This window comes from Nomascus leucogenys, chromosome X (assembly GCF_006542625.1).
Source record: "Nomascus leucogenys isolate Asia chromosome X, Asia_NLE_v1, whole genome shotgun sequence".
NCBI classification, from domain to species: domain Eukaryota; kingdom Metazoa; phylum Chordata; class Mammalia; order Primates; family Hylobatidae; genus Nomascus; species Nomascus leucogenys.
Window position 1 is genome coordinate 98,366,317 of NC_044406.1, and position 22,415 is coordinate 98,388,731.

Here is a 22,415-nt window from a genome sequence, read left to right on the forward strand (position 1 = left end):
TGACTGCTAGTCAGAAAACTACTAACAACCTTCTGGGATGATGCTGACTGCTCACCAAGGTCCCATCTAAACAGCCATTCAATCAATGGCCATAGACACATCCCAACTAAGATCAGAGAAAAAAGAGGGTGGGCAGATGAGCACAGCAACCCAGCTATTTGTGATCAGATTTAGTACCGACCTAGCCCAGTGTCCTGGATCTGAGTGAAATATCCAGGGCCTTCCTCCATGAGGCTAATCTCATGAGGGTAACATGAGTCACAAGCACTGATTTCATCACCAACTTTTCACTCCAGTACCCATTGTGAACAAGCTACCATCATTTCCACTCCCGACATCATTGTGCATTCATTTCCTTCTGACCAGCGTGCCATCTTCTTTCTGCTGTTCCAGCTCAAAGACTATTTATTTTCTGAAATGTTCCTCACTTGAAACTGCCCTATCTACTGGCATCCTGTGTGGCCTCTTATATTGTCTACTTCACACATTTTGGATGATGTACCATACATTTCCTTGTACTGTTATTGTCTCATGTTTGTTTTTAGCATATGGAAATAAATCAGTACAGAATAGTGTTTGGTGTGCTGGGATACAATAGCTCTGAGGAGAGATGGAAAGGTGGCTGTGAATTTTGCACTGATGTTTCACACTTGAATTGAGCTTGCAATAAGAGTCATAAGTTGGAAAAAACAATAACAGAGTAAACATTGAGCGGGCTGGGGTGAAAATGAGACAAAACGGCTGCCCACTAGACAACTGTACAGGTGAAGTGAAGGGAGAAGACATGACATCATATGCAGATGAGACATATCTGCCCAGGGACAGACAATAGGAAACTTTCTAATGGGACATGTGTATGTGCATAAGGGCTATATATAACCCTGATGCATGAGGTTAAGGGAGGGAAGCCCTGAGTTGATGGTAACCATGAAGAAAGAGGGGCTGTGGCAAAAAACAAAAAACAAACAAAAACACTCATGTGTTTTCATTAAGTGAATTGCTTTCGAGGTTATTTCATAGTTTATTCCTTGTGAAGTGTGCAGCCAACTCCCTTGGTCCGCGTTAGATCAAGTTTAAATAATTATATTTTTCTTTCTGAGAGCCAAGCATCACTGTTTTAAGTCTGTCGTGTCCCTTGAAACACAGAAAGCCATGCCTAAGAGGAGTGATCTGACTGGTCAGCATATGCATAACTATTCTTCTCATGAGACTATAAATTTCTTTTTTTATAACATCCCCCAAAATAATTTATTTTTATTTATTATTTTAAATTTTGTTTTTAATTGATTCATTATTGTACATATTTATGGGGTACAGTGTGATGTTTCAATACATGTATACACTGTATAATCAGACATTTGCCTTTTTGCTATTGAGTTGAGTTTCTTATATATTCTGAGAATTAACCCCATGTCAGATGTATCGTTTACAAATATTTTTTTCCTACACTTGTCTCTTCACTCTGTTGATTATTTCCTTCTCTGTGCAAAAGCTTTTTAGTTTAATGCAATCCCATTTGTCTATTTTTGCTCTTGTTGCCTGTACTTTTAAGCTTTTATCAAAAAAAACTTTCCTGACCAGTGCCATAAAGTGTTTCTCCTTTTTTTATTTTGAGTTAATTTTACGGTTTCAGGTTTCATATTTATGTCTTAAACAATTTTGAGCTGATTTTCTTAATTTTTAATTTTATTCGTACATAATAAGTCTATATATTTGTGGGGTACATGAGATATATTGATACAAGCATACCATGCATAATAATCATATCAGGATAAATGGGGTATACACCATCTAAAGCATTTTTATTTCTTTGTGTTACAGACATTCCAATATACCGTTTTAGTTATTTTAAAAATGTACGGTAAAATATTGTTGTTTGTAATCACCCTGCTGTGCTAATACTAGCTCTTTTTCATTCTATCTAACTATATCTTTGCACGCATTAAGCATATGCACTTCCTCCACCCCAACTACTATCCTTCCCATCATTCTCGTCTTTGTCTCCATGAATTCAATCATTTCAACTTTTAGCTCCCCCAAATGAGTGAGAACATGAGAAGTTTGTCTTTCTGTACCTGGCTTAATTCACTTAACATAATGTCCTCCAGCTCTATCCAGGTAGTTGCAAGTGACAGGACCTCATTCTTTTTTATGGCTGAATAGTACTATATTGTGTATATGCAGCACATTTTCTTTATCCATCCATCTGTTGATTGACAAGTAGGTTGCTTCCAAATCCTGGCTATTGTGAATAATGCTGCAATAAATATGGGAGTGAAGATATTTCTTCAATGTACTGATTTCCTTTCTTTTGGGCATATACCTAGCAGTGAGAATCCTGGATCGTATGGTAGTTCTATCTTTAGTTTTTTGAGGACACTTCAACCTGTTCTCTATAGTGGTTGTACTAATTTACATTCCCACCAACAGTGTACAAGGGCTTCCTTTTCTCCACATCCTTACCAGCATTTGTTATTGCCTTTTGGATAAAAGCCATTTTAACTAAGATGAGATGATAACTCATTGTGGTTTTGATTTTCATATCTCCGAAGATCAATGATGTTGAGCACCTTTTCATATACCTGTTTGCCATTTGTATGTGTTCTTTTGAGAAATGTCTTTGTAGATCTTTTGCCTATTTGATAGGCAGAGTAATAGTTATTTTCCTATAGAGTTGTTTAAACTCCTTATATGTTCTGGTTATTAATCCATTGTCAGATGAATAGTGTGCAAATATTTTCTCTCATTCTGTAGGTTGCCTCTTCACTTTGTAGATTGTTTCCTTTGCTATGCAGAAGCTTTTTAATGTCATGTGATCCAATTTGTCTATTGTTGTTTTAGTTCCCTGTGCTTGAGGGTTATTACTCGAGAAATCTTTGCCCAGACCAATGTCTTGAAGAGTTTTCCCAATGTTTTTTCATGGTAGTTTCATAGTTTGAGGTCTGAGATGTAAGCCTTTATTTCATTTTGATTTGATTTTTGTATATGGCAAGAGATATGGGTCTACTTTCACTCTTCTGCATGTGGATCTCCAGTTATCTCAGTGCCATTTATTGAAGAGACTGTCCTTTCCCCAATGTATGTTTTTGGCACCTTTGTTGAAAATAAGTTCATTGTAGATATATGGGGTTATTTCTGGGTTCTCTATTCTGTTCCACTGGTCTATGTCTGTTTTTATGCCAGTACCATGCTGTTTTGGTTGCTATACCTCTGTAGTATGATTTGAAGTCAGGTAATGTGATTCCTCCAGTTTTGCTCCTTTTGCTCAGTATGGCTTTGGCTATTTTGGGTCTTTTGTTGTTTTACACATATTTTAGGATTTTTTTCCTATTTCTGTGAAGAATGCCATTGGTATTTGCACTTAATCTATAGATTGCATTGGGTAGTATGTACATTTTAGCAATATTGATTCTTCTAATCCATGAACATGGAGTATATTTCCATTTTTTGTGTCCTCTTCAATATCTTGCCTCAGTGTTTTATAGTATAAATTGTAGAAGTCTTTCATTTCTTTGGTTAGTTTATTGCTAGCTATTTGATTTGTACCTATGGTAAATGAGATTACTTTCTTGATTTATTTTTCAGATTGTTTACTGTTGATGTACAGAAAGGTTAATGATTTTGGGATGTTGATTTTGTATCCTGCAACTTTACTGAATTTGTTTATCAGTTCTAATAGTTTTTTTATACTCTCTAGGTTTTTCCAAATATAACATGTCATCTGCAAATAAGGATAATTTGACTTCTTCCTTTCCAGTCTGGATGCCCTTTATTTTTTTCTCTTGTCTGATAGCTCTAGCTAGAACTTCTAGTACTATGTTGAATAGCAGTCATGAAAGTGGGCATCCTTGTCTTATTCCAGATCTTAGAGGAAAGGAAAGGATCATTCAGTACAATACTAGCTGTGGTCTGTTGTATGTGGCTTTTATTGTGTTGAAATGTGTTCCTTGTACAACCAGAGTTTTAGGGATTTTATCATGAATGGATGCTGAATGTTATCAAATGTTTCTTCAGCATCAATTGAAATAATCATATGGTTTCTGTCTTTCATTTTGTTGATATTATGTATCACATTGATTGATTTATATATGTTAAACCATCCTTGCATCTCTGGGATAAGTCACACTTGGCCATGATGAGTGACCTTTTAAATGTGTTGTTGAATGTGGTTTGCTACTATTTTGTTGAGGATTTCTGCTTCAATATTCCTCAGGAATATTGATTTGTAGTTTTCTTTTTTTGATGGGTCTTTATCTGGCTTCGGTATCAGGGTAGTACAGGACTTAGAATGAATTAGAAATATTCTCTCTTCCTCCATTTTTCAGAATAGTTTGAGTAGGCTTGGGATTAGTTCTTCTTCAAATGTTTGGTAAAATTCAGCAGTGAAACCATCAGGTCCTGGGCTTGTCTTTCTTTGCTGGGAAACTTTATTATAGCTTTGATCTCATTACTTTTTATTGGTCTATTTATGTTTTGGATTTTTTCATGGTTCATTCTTGGTAAGTTGAATGCATCTAGAAATTTATTCATTTCTTCTAGATCTTTCCATTTATTTGAATATAGTTGCTCATAGTAGACGCTAATGATCCTTTTAATTTTTGAGGCATCAGTTGTAGTTTCCCATTTTTAATCTCTGATTTTATTTGCGCCTTCTCTCTTTTTTTCTTAGTCTGGCTAAAAGTTTGTTGATTTTGATCTTTTCTAAAAACCAACTTTTCATTTCATTGACCTTTTCTATTTTTCGTTTCAATTTCATTTATTTCTGCTCTGATCTTTATTATTTCTTCTACTAATTTTGTGTTTGGTTTGCTCTTGCTTTGGTAGTTCATTAAGATGCAACATTAGGTCATTTATTTGAAGTTTTTCTACTTTCTTGATGTAAGCACTTATAGCTATAAACTTTCCTCTTAGTAGTGCCTTCCTTGTATCCTATAAATTTTGATATGTTTTGTTTCCATTTGTTTCAAAAAATTTTAAAATTTTCTTCTTAATTTCTATAGGTTCATGTATCTCAAGATAGGAGATATTATCCCACTATTCTTTCAGGAGCATATTATTTACTTTCCATGTGTTTGTTTAGTTTCCAAAATACCTCTTGTTATTTATTTCTGGTTTATTCCACTGTGGTTCGAGAAGATGCGGAGTCTCTGTTGCCCAGGCTGGAGTGCAGTGGGACGATCTGGACTCTTTGTACCAAATTATAAACAAAACTTAAGGCCATGTCAGGCAAGCACGAAGTCACGCACCCTGACATGTAAAGCAAAAAATATGTTCTGGCCAGGTGCGGTGGCTCACGCCTGTAATCCCAACACTTTGGGAGGCTGAGGTGGGCGGATCACCAGGTCAGGAGATAGAGGCCATCCTGGCTAACATGGTGAAATCCTGTCTCTACTAAAACTACAAAAAAATTAGCCGGGTGTGGTGGCAGGCGCCTGTTGTCACAGCCACTAGGGAGGCTGAGGCAGGAGAATGGCGTGAACCCAGGAGGTGGAGCTTGCAGTGAGCAGAGATCACGCCACTGCACTCCAGCCTGGGTGACAGAGCAGGACTACATCTAAAAAAAAAAAAAAAAAAAAAAAAAGAATACACTGTGTTCTGACTGTCATGAGGTTATTCTTTTTCTCTAGCAGCTAAACAAGCACTGGTCTTGAGATAAGCAACGTTAAAGCAAATTCAGTGTCAATGTATGCTAACTGGCCCCCGGCCACTCTTTCTTTGATTGGACAAAAGACTGATTTCAGTAACTTTTCCTGATCAAAAGGGCACCAACCATGGACTGGTCCTGGTGGGTTTACAGAGGCTGCACACTTGAGTGCCTTGATGTCCCCGCTTCACCTTTTGACATATAGGACCTAACTGTAATACATTTAAGTGTTAAGTCTCCACCCTAAAATGAACATGGGTTGTATGTTGCTTGCATGTTTTGTCAATACGCACATGTCAGGACCACCTTCATATATATTCATATCACCTCCTATAACCTGTTAACTATATATGTTCAGCTAATCCATTCAGCATGAAGTACCTACTCCAACCCTTCCTTCAACGTGCCTGTCTCTGGTCTTTGCTGGAGGTTATTCTTCCCAACCTGTGATATGACCACCTTGCAGGCTCTAACCTGTAAAATAAATAGTCTTGTTTCCTAAATTTATAGATCTTGTGTGATTTTTAACAGTAGGGAAAGACTTTTTCCTGAAGATGTGTCTTAGGGTGTTGATTTGGTAGGGTGCTTTGGCTTTGCTTCTGTATAAGCACAGTAAGGTAGTCTCTGTTTAATTTCTTCAGCTATAATCAATGTCAACAGTGTCTGCAAGCGCTTCAGTGCCCTAGGCTGTGGGTATTGTGGTGGTGTGGCTTTGCTGGTAATGATGCTGCTGGGTAGGTCAGGGATGAGCAAAGTGTGGCAGTTCCACCAGTCGTGGAAGTGGCTTCCCCACTGTGCAGGGTCGCTTGTTCCTTGAAATGCAGGGCACTGCATAGGCTTGGGTGTCAAAGTCACAGCTGTTCTACCTGGTCTAGGCTCCAAGCAACTGGGGTGTGGCATTGCAGCCACTTGTGTGAGTATGATGGAATGCCAGTGGGGCGTCAGAGACGGGGAGATACAGTGGCTATTGGCCTCCAGAGCAAGATGCATTCTAGCAGTGGCTGTAGTCTCAAGATAGTGCTGTGAGGGAGGGTACACCATGTGGGCTCCTCCTCTGGAACAATGCAGCCACATGGACTCCAGGCAGCTCCCTAAACTGGGCTCAGTGTCTGTGAGGACTGTGGGACTCTGCTGTAGCAAGGACTGCAGGTGTCAGTGGCAGTAATGAGGGCTGCTGGGGATCTTCTGTTTATATTTTCCCCATGATGAGAAGCCCACGCTGTCTCTGAGCCAGTCTCAGCAAGAGAGACAGGGTCATGGAGGCAGGGTGCTTCACTTCCCTCTCTATGCTGCCGTTCTGAGTTTCCCCGCTCCACAGGGAATTCACCAGTCCCTTGCTATATTCTAGTGTTCTCGCTTAGACACTCTAGTTGAAGTGTAGTTGTTTAATTGTTGTTTTTGTACTTTTTGCGGAGGGGATGAATGTTAGGTACCTCTAATCAGCCATCTCTCTTGGTGATGTCACTCTGAGTACACATTTCTTGAAAGCACTAACTGGATATTTCAATTTGATTGTGAGGCATATGATTAGTAGTCAAAAATACTTAGAAAGTTGAACAGAACTAAATAGAGTTAATCATTTGCTGAAACTCTGTCATCAATGAATTGTTCTAGATAGACACTACTTGTAGCTGCTTTATTGATTTGCAGCTCCATTGTAAATGGTAGCATTTCTGATGATTCCTCAAAGGCAAAGTGGAGTGGTAGAAAGAGTAGCTTGGGGGACAGGAAGTATCTGTGTCAGTTCAGGCTCAGCTGAGTGACCTTGAAGTGTGGTCACTTCAGACCACAGGATCTTGAAACTCCCTACAATTCCATTCTGTGAATGAAGTACGCTATGTTTACTGAAAGTTAGCACAGATACATGAGAGTAGGTAACTCAGTTTATCACTTTGGCCCGTATGATGCCATGCAGTCATTCTGTCCTTTTCTCTCAATTTAAACTAAATGATTTATTTTCTTGATTTGATTGACAAAATCCATTGTTTTCACCTAGAAGTCTGACTTTGGAATGGGAATCAAAGCAAATAATAGAATTATCATGATATCATATCATTAAACCTATTTGTCATGTAAGGAAACTGATGCTTAAACAAGGTAAATGACCTTCCCAAGGTCGTTCAGTCTGAATTATTAACCACTATGTGCTAGTGGGTGCTTAATACATTTTTTTTAATGAATAAATGACATTAGCCAGCAGGTGATTTGAGCAGCATGGCTTCAACTAGTGGGAGTAGGAGTAGTACTAGCTACCATTTATTGAGTACTTACTAGATCTCATGGACTCTTCTGAGTAATATGCATGTATTATTTCATTTGATTCTCACTGTAACACTATGAAATAGACTTCATTATCATTCCTAGTTACAGATGAAGAAATTGGGGTTTGGAGAGATTAAATTATTTGTCCAAGGAAACACATCTAATAAGTGGCTGACTTCAAAGCCTATGGTCTTTCTACCACTGCAGGCTATCTATAAATAGCAGGATGACTTTTATAATTTTCTCCTTGAATTTCTGCTTTTATATTAAGTGTTTGAGATTTATAGGCTAGACGTTTTATTTTCCTTCTCCATGATCCAGTCACCTTTCTCCAGGCCCTTGCTGTCCCCCTCCACACTGTGTAATCTCAGTCTGAGACAAAAAAACAGATAGGAGGAAGAGTAAATGAAGTGTCCCATTGCTGATTTTCTATAATCTCAACATAAACACTTATCAGTGTTGTTGAGATTTAATCTCTCTAGCTCATCTGTGAGACCAATTTTAATTTTGAGCCATCTGCCACAGACAAATGAGTAATTATGGAAGAGCCCAGAGGGGCGGGCCATGGGGAGAAGGTTGGCTTAGCCTCTTTTCACCTGCTTGCATTGACGCAAGTGACCAAGAAAGAAAATTACTTGGGTGGGTTGTTGATACAGAGGCCAGCAGCTCTACCTCCCTGTTGCTCAAATCCTTAGACTCTAGTGAAAAAGGAAGGATGACTTTGAGGTCATGCAGATTGCCTGGCAACAGACGGGAGAGCATTGCCATCAGGGCCAGGCAGAAGGAGGTAATCTTAGAACTAAGTTGGCTTGTTTACCAGCCTCTTCCTCTCACTCCACTGGTGGTGCCTTGTGAGAAGTACCGTTTGCCAGCTGGTCTCTCCATACCATACGACATGCTAAGTCAAATGGGTGGAGTAAAGCTGAAAATAATAGTTATTGACCTCTGTGTAGCATTTATCAAACCTTTTTTTCAAAAGACTTGGGCATATCTTAACCTTATTTCTTTCTCACAATAGGTTTCTGGATTAGGTAGGGCTGGGTATTGTTAGCTTCGTTTTGCAGATGGTGAAGTTGAGCTACAGAGAGATTCTGTGCCCAAGGTCACACTGTTAGCTACAAGCTGGCTTGCACCGTGAACGGTGAATTAGAGTCTGCCACTCTGTCTTGTAGGCCAGTGGCTTTTAAGCTGTGTTCACTCCTCAGGGGCCAAGGAGGTGTGGGGGTAGAAGAGTGTGTGTGTGTGTGTGTGAGAGAGAGAGAGAGACAGAGAGAGAGAACGAACAAGTGGGTTTGAAACCCAACCTGCACTTAAACTAGGGAAACTCTGCTTGGGTCTGTTTTGCATCTGAGTAGGTTTTCATTTAATGAAAGACTCTACTGCTGAAAATGTTTAACAACCACTTGTTCAGACAAATATTTCTCATAGAGAGTATAGTGGGTTGAACTGTGTCCCCCAAAAGATATATTCAAGTCTTAACTCTTGGTACTTGTGAATGTGACCTTATTTGGAAGAAGGGTCTTTGCAGATTTAATCAAGTTAAGATGAGGTCATCCTGGATTAGGGTGGGCACTAAATCAAATGACTGGTATCTTCATAATAAAAAGGAGAGGAAGATTTAGGTAAAGAGACAGAGAAGAAAACTACAGAGACACAGAAGAAAGATACAGAGGAGAACTCTGACAACAGAGGCAGAGATTGTAGTGATGCAGCTGTAAGCCAAGGTATGCAGAGGATTATCAGCAACCACCAGAGACTAGCAGGGAGGCATGGAACAGATTCTCCCTCCAGAAGAAACCAGCCATGCTGATATATTTTTATCAGACTTCTGACCTCTTGACCTGTGAGAGAAGACATTTTTGTTGTTTTAAGCGACCCAATTTATGGTAATTTGTTATGGCAGCCCTAGGAAACAAATACAGAGAGGTACGTGGACCTCTTACCTAGAAACAGGCGGGGTGCATTTGTTAAAATTCTGATTTCAGGCCTAAACTCCAAGATTCTGAATCTGTAGGTATGTAGTGGGGCTCAGAAATCTGCATTTTGACAAGTTTCTCATGTGCACAACAATTGATTTAGAGCTGGTTTTGAACATACACAGACGTGAGTCTCCTCTCTGAATGCGGCTGGATTTGCTCTCCCTGATAACAGTACTCCTCTCGTGGTTTCTACAGTCAGTGGCTCAAAGGTAGCAAGCATACTAGACCAGAAATAGGTGGGCATTAGACCTTATGTTGTCTCAAGAATTTTGAATTCTGAAACCAATTTCAGATGATTTACCCAACAAAAATCACAAATTTCCCTGGTTGTCAAAATCTACCCCTAAGTAAATAGGCCACAGTGATTACGGAGTGGGCCAAGAGGGTCAGATTTCTGGAGCAACAAGTCCACAGAGTAAAATATAACATACACACACAAACATACATAGACACACACACCCCTGTTTGGTGAGGAAAATTCTACCTGATAGAGTATCATCATATTTTTAAAGATTTCGTTCTTATTAAAAATGAAAGTCTCCATATCAAAGTTGATCCTTGAAGTTACTGTCAGCCCCTTATGCCCAGCCCCTGACCTTTGTCTGAGATGATAGACTAAAAGACGGGGAAGAGCACAAGAGTCTGGGATAAAGATAGAGCAGACAGCTTCTTACTTCTAGCCTGGAGCTAAAGCCCTTGCCCAGTAAAGCCAAGGAAGGCAGTGGTTTATCTTTCCAAGAGTGATGGAGGTCAACTGTGCCCAGTCTCCTGGAAAGATAAGGGAGGGACTCAGTAAAAAAGAGTGGTTGTTTGAATTCCATGTGTGGGAGAAAAGCCTCCCTGAAAATGGCTTGCTCGTCTAAACCAAAGGTCCTTCAGAAGGTCTGTGTTTGCTCACATCCCTGATGGCTCCCAAGTAAACAAATTTTGTTTCTATCTCCCAGAAAGACAGAGCTCCAGTACTGTGACAGTTATAGTTACTGCCATGTGACTTATCACAGAGATTGTCTGAGCAATGGAAGAAAATGAAATTTAGCAGAGGCTCATGGTGGGGGTTAGAGGGAGAGAGAAGAAAGGGAGGAGAAGGCTGCTGAAGAGACTTGGGAATGGAGCTGATAACTTTGTGGGTTTGTACATAGAGTGTGATAGCTAAGTATGGACAAAGTAGGTCTTATATTGGGAATGTGTATGAAAGGGTCCTGATAAAAACCTGCCTGAGCCAAGTAGCTTTACCCAGGTTCCATAGGATTGACTTTCCACTGTCAGTGGGTTCATTCCTGTAAGTTAAGTAGTACCTTTCCCCAGGGAGGTCATGCCTTTGATTGCACTTTAGTATAAGTTTGCCTAGTGTCTTTCTTCCTGACTGGCAGAGCCTCAGCATTCAGTAGAGCATAGAGGAAAGATGGAGGAAATGAGGGCCATCAAATGAGAACTTGGCCCACTTTCAAAACTCAGACAGAGCTGGCATTACTAGCCTCCTTCTTGGAACCTTCTCTGTGATCTCCTCATTCCCAAAACGGTAATGAAGCTAAATCAAGTTGAATATGAAAGTCCAGAGGGTCTTGTTCAATCAGCAAGCCATGTGCTTTTCTGGAAAATTCACTTAACTCTTTCATGTTCCTCAGCAAACATTTATATATCACCCATCATGTACTAGGCACTGGGTTAAGTACTGACGAGGGAAACATGGAAACCACTGAACATTAGATTTTTGCCTCACATTTGAGAAACAATTTAATTACAGAGATCAGACATTTACACAAGTAAGGCTAGCCAATAGTACAAAATGATATGTGATTGGTGTCAAGTGAAGGGAAAAGCCAATGGGCTGCAGATTCTGAGGTTGGCAAAGTCATTCTGGAGCAGTGTAGCTGGGTAAGCCTTAGTATAGAATAGCACATTAAATCACCCAGGCACTTGGCAGGGCTCTGGGGAAATGGGGAATAAAACATATCGGTTTTAATGGAGATAGTGAGGTGGACCGAGTCAAGTCAGGAACATATTCACACCTCTCTGCTTTGCTAGTCATCCAAATCCTTCAGGCCCCTCCTTTCTAGAGGGCTGATATATCCTCCATTGATCTACTTTGTCTCAGAACTTCTGTGCTGGGAATCCTGACTTACTCAGACTGCTAGGGAAGCAGTGTGGCTTAGTGGTTAAGAGAGTGTGTTCAAGAGCTAAGCTGCCTGGGTTTGAATGCTGGCTCTCACATTTACTAGTTGTGATCTTGGACAATTGACCTAATCATCATGTGAGTCAATTTTTCTTTTTTATTTATTTATTTATTTTGAGACAGAGTGTCTCTCTGCCACCCAGGCTGGAGTACAGTGGTGTGATCTTGGCTCACTGCAACCTCTGCTTCCTGGATTCAAGCGATTCTCCTGTCTCAGCCTTCTGAATAGCTGGAATTACAGGCCTGCACTACCACACCCAGCTGATTTTTGTGTTTTTAGTAGAGACCGGGTTTCTCCTAGGCTGGTCTTGAACTCCTGAGCTCAGGTGAACTGCCCACCTCGGGCAAATCCCAAAGTGCTGCGATTACAGGCGTGAGCCACTGCAGCTGGTCTCAATTTTTCTTATGGTAAAATAGGGATGATAATAATACTATCTAATAGAGTTGCTAAGAGGATTGAATGGGATAAGCCATGTCAGATACTTAGCACGGTGTGGGTTGTATGTTACTCATTCATTAAATATACACTTATGAAGTGTTGGTGATGTACCAATAATTTTTCTAGTGATGTAATACATCAGTGAACAAGAGAGAGAATGTCCTACTCTCTTGGTACTGTGTTCAATGCTGATGGCGGAGGGGGATTCAGGCCCTTTACTCAAGGAACTTTTATTATCACATAGTGTCTTTGCTTTCTGCTCCATTTATTACAATTCTTAGTCCATGAGTTATAATTAAGTTTATTTTCATTCTTTTTTGTTTGATTAGGCAAATATGAAAGCTATGAATTTCCTTTAAACTCAGCTTTGGCCATATACCATTAGATTTGATGCTGAGTGTTTCTACTATTACTATTTCTAAGAAATTTGCAATTTTGTTTTTGTTATGTACTATTTCTACTTTTTGGAAAGTGTTGAAGTATTCCAATTTTGATGATTCAGTATTTTTTTGTCCCTACTATGTGCATAATTCTGTGTTCCTAAAGAAGAGAGACAGTGAAGAGAGACCTGTCTGACTTGAGGGGTGTTTAGAAGGGGCTAGGGGAATACAGGACTGGAAAGATCATTGCATGAGGGCATTGAGGTGCAAGCTTCATGGATTGGTTTCTTTTCTAATAACTACAGTTATTGAAAGTGTTGGGGTACAGAAAATAATTCCCCAAAACATGGCACTTAAGCATGCTGAGTGCTTTGAAAAATGGAAAGGCCGCTGGGCGCAGTGGCTCACACCTGTAATCCTAGCACTTTGGGAGGCTGAGGTGGGCGGATTGCCTGAGCTCAGGAGTTCAAGACCAGCCTGGGCAACACGTTGAAATCCCGTCTCTACTAAAATACAAAAAATTAGCCAGGCATGGCGATGTGCACCTCTAGTCCCAGCTACTCGGGAGGCTGAGGCAGGAGAGTTGCTTGAACCCGGGAGGCGGAGGTTGTAGTGAGCCGAGATTGCGCCACTGCACTCCAGCCTGGGTGACAGAGTGAGGCTCCATCTCCAAAAAAAAAAAAAAAAAAAAAAGAAAGAAAAGTGGAAAGGCCTCAAAAATAAGCCTCAGGACCGAGCTCTCTCTTTCTGACCTTTGTCCACCTCCCTGTCTCTCTGATCCTTTTTAAGGATACACCCTGAGGGACTCTCTGTAACTTCCTTATCTGAGTAAAGAAGCTTCTTTTCAAAAGAAATGCAATTGTCTTAAGACTCTCTCCCTAGAAATCTAATCAAATAACCAAGAAAGATCAACCATGGAGAAGAGATGGGCAGTCATCACCATGACCTGATGGACTTTTCATGTATTTGTCTGAGGGCAGCTCCAAGAGATTACCTAGGGGACTTTATCTGCATAATAACAAAACATAAAGTGGGGGAAGGACACCCTTTTCAACAAATGGTGCTGGGATAATTGGCGAGCCACATGTAGGAGAATGAAACTGGATCCTCATCTCCCACCTTATACAAAAATCAACTCAAGATGGATTAAGGACTTAAACCTAAGACCTGAAACTATAAAAATTCTAGAAGATACCATTGGAAAAACCCTTCTAGATGTTGGCTTAGGCAAGGATTTCATGACCAAGAACCCAAAAGCAAATGCAATAGAAACAAAGATAAATTGCTGGAACTTAATTAAACTAAAGAGCTTTTGCACAGCAAAAGGAACAGGCAGCAGAGTTAACAAACAACCCACAGAGTGGGAAAAAAATCTTTGCAATCTATACATCTGACAAAGGACTAATATCCAGAATCCACAATGAAAATCTCAAGCAAATCAACAACAACAACAACAAAAACAATCCCATCAAAAAGTGGGCTAAGGACATGAATAGACAATTCTCAAAAGAAGATATACAAATGGCCAACAAACATATGAAAAAATGCTCAACATCGCTGATGATCAGGGAAATGCAAATCAAAACCACAGAGTGATACCACCTCACTCCTGCTAGAATGGCCATAATCAAAAAATAAAAAAAAAGAGTAGATGTTGGCATGGATGCAGTGAACAGGGAACACTTCTATGCTGCTGGTGGGAATGTAAACTAGTACAACCACTATGGAAAACAGTGTGGAGATTCTTTAAAGAGCTACAAGTAGAACTATCATTTTATCCAGCAATCCCACTACTGGGTATCTACCCAGGGGAAAAGAAGTCATTATACGAAAAAGATACTTGCACACGCATATTTATAGCAGAACAATTCACAATTGCAAAAACGTGGAACCAACCTAAATGCCCATCAATCAACAAGTGGATAAAGAAACTGTGGCATATATATATATATATATATATATATATATATATACACACAATGGAATACTACTCAGCCATAAAAAGGAATGAATTGGCTGGGCACGGTGGCTCCCGCCTATAATCCCAGCACTTTGGGAGGCCAAGGTGGGCGGATCACGAGGTCAGGAGATCAAGACCATCCTAGCTAACACAGTGAAAACCCTGTCTCTACTAAAAATACAAAAAAATTAGCCAGGCATGTTGGCAGATGCCTGTAGTCCCAGGTACTCAGGAGGCTGAGGCAGGAGAATGGCATCAACCCAGGAGGTGGAGCTTGCAGTGAGCCGAGATCGCACCACTGCACTCCAGCCTGGGCGACAGAGTGAGACTCTGTCTCAAAAAAAAAAAAAAAAAAGAATTAATTAATGGCATATGCAGCAACCTGGATGAGACTGGAGACCATTTTCCTAAGTGAAGTAATTCAGGAATGGAAAAACAAACATCGTATGTTCTCACTCATAAGTGGGAGCTAAGCTATAAGGATGCAAAGGCATCAGAATGACACAATGGACTTTGGGGACTCAGGGGACAAGCATGGGAAGGGGGAGAGGAATAAAAGACTACAAATAGGCTGCAGTATATACTGCTCAGGTGATGGGTGCACCAAAATCTCACAGATCACCACTAAAGAACTTACTCATGTAACCAAACACTACCTGCTCTGCAATAACCTGTGGAAATTTAAGAAAAAAAAAAGACAGCATTAGTTCTTGTGCAGTTCCACCCCTCACTTTCCCTTAACTTGTTGGCACCGTCCAACGTCCAAAGATAATAATTTATAAAATAATGTTTGCCTCCCAGGTCCATACATTTCTCCCCTATGAAGAGAGTATTTATGTCTCAAACATCTGACTTTTCTTTGAGCCTCAAACTTTGTGTATGGTTTCCATGTCCATATGCATGTTAATAAATTTTGTATGCCATTTTCTCCTATTAATCTGCCTATTGTAAGTTCATTTTCAGTGAACCTTTAGACAGCAGCAGGGAAGCTGCAAAAGGATGCATAGGAATAACAGGTTCATAATGCTATTTTAGGGAGAATAAGGCAGCATTATTGCTTGGGGTTTGAGAGAGGGGAACATGCTAGAGACAAGGAGACCAGTTAGAAGAGCTTTATATTAATCCAGGACAGCAGTTCTCAAACTTGATTGATTGTACATGAGAATCCTCTGGAGGGCATGTTGGGCCCCCACCCCAGAGTTTCTGATTCAATAGGGCTGTGGCAGAGGCCTGAGAATTTGCATTTCTAACAAGTTCCCAGGTAATACTGATGCTGCTAGTCAAGGGACCACACTTTAGGAACCACTCATCTAAGAGAGAGATGTTGAGAACCAGAGTCAGACTGGTGAAAGATGAACTAGAGAGGAGGGAAAGTATATAAAAGATATTTGGAAGGAAGGAACCACAGGAGTCGGGGATTGGACATGGGAGCAAGGGAGCCAGACAAATAAAAGATGACTTCAGAGTATCAAACCTAGGTGCCTTGGAGGATATGAGAATCACAGAGGCAAAACCCCAAACATTTGGAGGTGGAATGAAGTCACTTGACAGGTACTGGGAAAATATATGAGGCCTTATTCCATAAGCATCTGCACCATGGTGCTCAAGTTTAAAGGCCTCCTGTATTGTCTTCAGAGAGAGGCTAATGAGAAGTAGAAAGCCCAACTCTGTATTTTGTCTCTCCTTTTCTAGAATATAACCTTTGAGAAGAGGAGGAAACGGAAGATAGAAAGCAGGGTGTACGAAGGTTAGAAGGGGCTTGAGTAGTCTGGAAACAAAGAACACATCATTGGTTGCTAAGTACGTTCAGTGAGTACTGAATGTATATGGGCAAACACTAATAAGGAAAAGGTAAATCAGTAAAACTCAGTATGGGCCACGTAGGGTAGCTCCAGGATGCTACCTGAGATCACTGGTGCAATTTCTGAGATAGGGCGTCTCAATTCCAGACCATCTAACCTTCCCTAGTTTCAGGGCTTCTGACCTGGCGCCCTGTTGTGCCTGGCTATTTCCCAGCCTGTAGGAATTTCTCTTACCTGCTTCTCTCCGCTGGGCCGCCTGTAGCTGAGCAGAAGCTCCACAGCGCCCACCACTTCCTTGCGTATGGCATAGAGCAATGCATCACCCACATACACACTGTGGTTCAGCAGTAGCTCCATGATCTCCAGGTTCTCGTTCTCAATGGCAATGAGCAGGGCACTCCGGCCCAGGGGGTCCATGCAGTTGATGTTAACATTATAGTAGATCTCAGCCTCCTGAAGGGCCTGCTTCACAGTGGCATAGTCCCCCTTCTCCACAGCATTGAGGAAGGCCTTCTCCTCTGCAGAGAGCTCTGTCTCAGCCCTCACAATTTGCAGGGGGATGCGGTCTCTGTATGGTGAGTAGTTGACCTTTTTGTAGTACAGTTGGGCCATGGTTCATAGCAATTTAGAAATCTGAGTGAGGAAACAGAGAAAGACCAAAAATATCCTTAGATACGTGGAGGTCTCAAGTGGCCAGTTATGGAGGCAGCCCTGCTAAGGGGTTAGAAAATCCTAAACTAGTTCAATGACACAATCTTTTTTCCTCTTACAAAGAAGTATAACAGAAAAAGCCCAGACTTTGGGGTCAGGAAGACCTGGGCTTAAATCCTGGTTTTATGACTTACCAGTTCTGTGGTCTTGAATAAGTTACTCAAGCCCTCTGTGCTTTATTTATTAATACTAAGGTTATCAATCTTAATAATATTATTCGCAGTTATCATTTAGTGACTGCTTACTGTGTGCCAGGTCCTGTGCTACAGAATAATTCCTACCTAATAAAGCTATTGTGAGAGTTAAATAAGATATACATTATCAAAGCAACTGGCATAGGGTAAACCTCCTAAGACATGGCATAAGCTAGTTCCTACCTTCCTTCTCTTCTGGTGCCTGAAAATACTCATGGTAGGACTTCTGATTAGTGATGCAAAGTTGGAAATCTTCTTTGGCCAATTTCCTTCAGGCTCTAGGTCTCTGGTCCTATGCTAATTTTCAGGATTACATTTGTAACTGTCCCAGATGCACATCCTGGATTGAAATCCTATTTCAGTTCTAACTGCAACCCTGCTTCTTGCTGCTGCTCACTGGGGGAAGGGGTATTGACTCCAATAGGCCAAAGCCAACTGCAAAAGATAAGCATGTGCCCTCTGTGCCTGCTCATGATTTTTTCCTCTGCCATTTCAAATGAAAAGCTAACAGATCTGAGAATCTGTTTGATTAAGTTCTGATAAGTGAATGGTCTGTTTTATTTGTATCATACCTAAATCCAGGTTATATTTAGTAGAATTAGTTTTAAAGTAAAAACCTAGTTATTGAGCTCCTACAATGTGTTTAAACTGTCTCTGGGAGACAAAGGTAAAAAGACAGCCTTTGTCTTCAATCACATAGAATGAATCGCAGTATAGAACTCTTGCCTCATAGTTTACAGATAAAATTTATACACATTCCTCATTAACTCCCTGTAGCGTCCCTGTGAGATGGGAATGATTATCTTCTCCAAGGGAGAAAATGAGGCTCAGATCTATTAGGTGTTGGCTCCACTTTTCCCCTCATCCCTGAGGCCTCCAGGCCACTCTAGAGGCTGAGTTAGGATGGACCTATTCCAGTGTCTTTCATTACTTAACTGTTTTGCCAGCTAAAGGACACGGAAATGTGATAAAGAGCCTCTTTTCTCACCTTCTGGATGTAAGAAAAGATAGAGACATGAAGCTTCCACCAACATTTACCTCAGTCTTCCAGGTAATGACATCCCTGCTTTGGCAGAGGGAGAGGCATATCTTATATCAAGTGGTATTTGCAATTCATGTGCTTGTGACCTTCTGGGAAGTTAGTATTTGAGGATGAGTGTTGCCTCTTGCCCTGAGCAGGCCCAAATGACAAATTTCTCTCCACATCTAAATCCCAAGAGAACAGGGTGCTGTTTCACTGCCTGAAGAAGCACTGATACATTCTTTCATTACTTTCAAGCAAAGTGAAAGTAGTGAAAGTGGCTAAACGAACAGCACTTAGAGTAAGCATCTGCCAATACACAGCACAAAACTTTAATGATACTAATTGTAGACTGCCTCCCTGCCTTTACCTTGTAAACAAAAATGAGTGGGGGAGAGAAGGGATAGTGTGACCTCCTAAAGTGTGGACCAACAACCCAATTGGCTTCTATTTATTTAATCAATACAAACACACTGAGAGCCTCTATTGGGTCTAGCACTCTGCTAGCCCCCGCTAGGGGATAGGAAACAATACAACCTTGCTCATTGAAGGCTGGAGCTCTCACAGAAAGTTTCATAAAGATGGTAGCTCTTAGGCTAATCCTTGGAGGATGAATTAAACATGAAAGCGTGGGGGCAGTCCAGGCACTGCCGAGTGCAACAAGAAAGATGATGAGATCAGTTATGGCCTAGTTGGGTGATGGGTTGGGGGGAACGTGAGGGGTCTTATTTTTCAGCTTAATAGGATATAGGGATTAGAGGTGAGCTAACATTCCAAGGCAATAGCTCATAATCTTGGTATCCCCATCTGAAAAATGGTCTTGAACATTTGCTCTATGCCAGAAGCCGGGGCAATAAAGTTATAAAAATAATCATTAGTTTTGAATACTTAACGTGGCTCGGGCATGGTGCCAGGTACTGGAGTGGCACTATTCCTACCACTGCCTCTAATGGTAATCATAATGAAGGCAACAAGCAGTACCATTCTTTGAATTCTCACTATGTGTCAGATGCATGGGTTAAAGTAGTGAAGAGAGACAACAGTAAAATCATGGTAATTTGTAACTTGAGGCAAGTATAATTGGATGATATATAGTCAGTTCAAAGTCCAGTTTTAATTTTCATCTCTTGCATTTGGAATTAGTCTGGTCTATGTAATTTTCCAGTGGACTCTAAGAGGCCTGAATAGTATTCCTCGTTAGAAAAAATAAATCTACAAAGGTTTGCCTGAGAGTGTACCATTAGAGTCACTCTTGCTTTAAGGGACTACATTGCCAAAACTACCCCTGGATGAAATAATAAATCACATGGCTAAAAACTAGTAATATATTAACATGAATTCCTTCATCAGGAACGTTGCTGTGACTTTGGAATTAAAGCAATGTCTGGCTAAAAGAATGGGGGTGAAGTGATGGAGGGTGAAGGAGAGGTCTGGTATCCAGCCTTGGAAATCTCTGTTAAATAGTGATGCCCAGCTCTATACTACGAATAAAGAATAATGCAAAAATGGGTTTCCTGCATTGTCTGTTGACATGCAGACTCATATAGCTGTCTAATGACTTGCCTAATTCCTTGCCCTTTTCCAATCCCCACAGCTGCAGCCACTTGACTCTCACTCATAGCTTTAGCCACAGCCTCAGGCTCAGAGGCCAATCCTTTCTCTGCATGCTTGCTGTTAGGCCTACTCTGCCATTATTCTGAGAATAAGTAACTAGTGATGGAGTCTCTGGTATCTTTTAAGAATGTATTATTTGGAAGGTTTTTCCCCATTACCCTTTACCTTTATACTTGGCAGATGCACTCATCTGCCATTAACCAAAGCTAAGCCTCGAAGTATATTCTTAACTAAAGAAACAAAACCTGCCAGTATTTCATGCCATTCTGCCAGTGAACCCCACTCGCAATGTAGTTCTCCAACCATGAAAGATTAAGAATGGTCTAACAGGCTGCCTCAGAGGGCTTATCATGTTCTCTCTTTTCTTTGCTGCTGGCCAGAGGAGTTTGTCTAATAGAATCTGCGACATTTGTGGGCTTAAATGATGCAATTCAAAGAGCTAAATCGATGGACTTGGCAGAAGGCCAGGGCACAAAATGGCTTTGGCAAATCCCAGCCCAGATTTCTGCCCAGCACAAGACTTCATCTGTGAGAAGGAAAGGCTGGCTTTCTACCTAACTAAGAAAACATCGGTACCTTCAGAGTGTCGTGGTATATGTGCACGGCTTGCACCGTGTGTCATGAAGACTGAAGCTTAAATGGTAAAACCCTTGTGACCTCTCACAATTTTCCAAACTTATCTGTCCAATTGTCTATCTCTTCAGGGCCTTTCTAAGGCAAGTAAATTTAATCTGATAAATTTGTACGATCTAAGGTGTGAATGACTGGTAACACATTGAATAAATAATTTTTAATATATACCAGGCACTATTATAGAAGCTGATGATAATGGCTGAGTGGCTTAAAACCATACTTCTCCTAGGAAAAAAAATCATATTTGAACAGGGACCTTGAATGAGCAGTCCAAAAAGTGCCCATAGTGGAAATTTCATGTGTAAAAGCACAGGGGTGGGCTGGTCATGGGAAAGTTATGGGGATGTCGATTTTGAGAGCATTTTGGCTTCTTTGAGATTATCACTTTGACAACTAATTTTAATGTAGTGACACTATTCTTTCCCTGAAAGGTCCAGATCTTGAACCTCCTGTAAATAATTCCAAAGTCCATCTAGAATAACCACCAGCCCAATGAAAAAGTCCCCTTGACAGTATCCTTGTTAAGTGATTGTTCGGTTAATCAGCACCTCCACAGATGGAAATCTCACCACTTCCTCACCTGCATGGGGAACACTGACTTTCAGCAAATACTCTCCTATGTTCAGCTGAAATCACCTGCCTATCAGTTTTATCTGCTGGCCCAAGTTCTGCTCTCTAGAGCAGCATCAAGCAAAGCTCCCCTTTATTACACATGACAACTTTCAAATGTTTAATGTCAGCAGTAATGTATTCCTCTACCTAACCATTCTCAGTTTCCTCAATCATTCTTATTAGATACTTTCCAGATTTTGGAGCATCCTACTGGTCTGCTTCTAGTTATAAAGTACTTTGTTTCTCTGAAAGTATAATGTTCAGAAGTGAACACAGTGCTCTAGAAATGGTCAGACCAGCACAGATTATACTGGATTATACTGTGGCTTTTTTTTTTAGTCCATTCATTCACTCATTCAGCAATGCTTTGTTGAGGTCATAGTGCGGCAGCATCTTGGTTCAGGAGGCACTTTAAACAGTTCTGTATAGTAATATATTTGCAGTATTTTGTTTTTCATGTGTATAAATCTTGTCAATCTAATTATTTCCTTAATTTATAAATAAGGTAAGACTCACTGCTTATTCTATGCCAGTTACTGTGTGTGCTAAATATTTGTATGCATTATTTAAATTAATACTCACTTTTAGACAGTTACCACTGTTATCTCCCACCTTACAGATAAGGAACCTGAAGTACAGAGAGGTTAAGTAATTTTTTAAGGTCACGCAGCTAGTAAGTGGTGGGAATGGGATTGGAGTCAAGCTTCTGGCACCAGAGTCTACAATCCTAACTACTTCAGTGAAGGCAGATTCTTTTGTATGCTCCACAAAATCCATGAGAGTGCCAGCAATAGTAGATATCCAGTGTTTCAGTTAAATAAGGACTTGCTATACATCTAGTATTTGTCATGCCCAGAGCACTTGGTAGTAGGGAACACAAATATGCATATATAAATGACATTGCCCTTGCCATCAAGCAACTCCAAGTCCAGAGGGGGAGACAAAAATGTAAATAAGTTAAACATAGTGCAGGGTGATAGAGATTCTAATT

The 22,415-nt window shown here is 40.5% G+C and overlaps 1 protein-coding gene across 1 annotated transcript in view; it reads right to left on the minus strand.

Moving 5' to 3' along the window:
- TRPC5 (transient receptor potential cation channel subfamily C member 5) overlaps positions 1–22,415 on the minus strand; it is a 312,205-nt gene that overhangs the window by 162,194 nt on the left and 127,596 nt on the right. The window contains exon 2 of the mRNA XM_003262212.2: positions 16,874–17,272. Coding sequence (XP_003262260.1) covers positions 16,874–17,251 — 378 coding nt within the window. The 5' untranslated portion in view covers positions 17,252–17,272. The remainder of the gene's footprint in view (positions 1–16,873; positions 17,273–22,415) is intronic.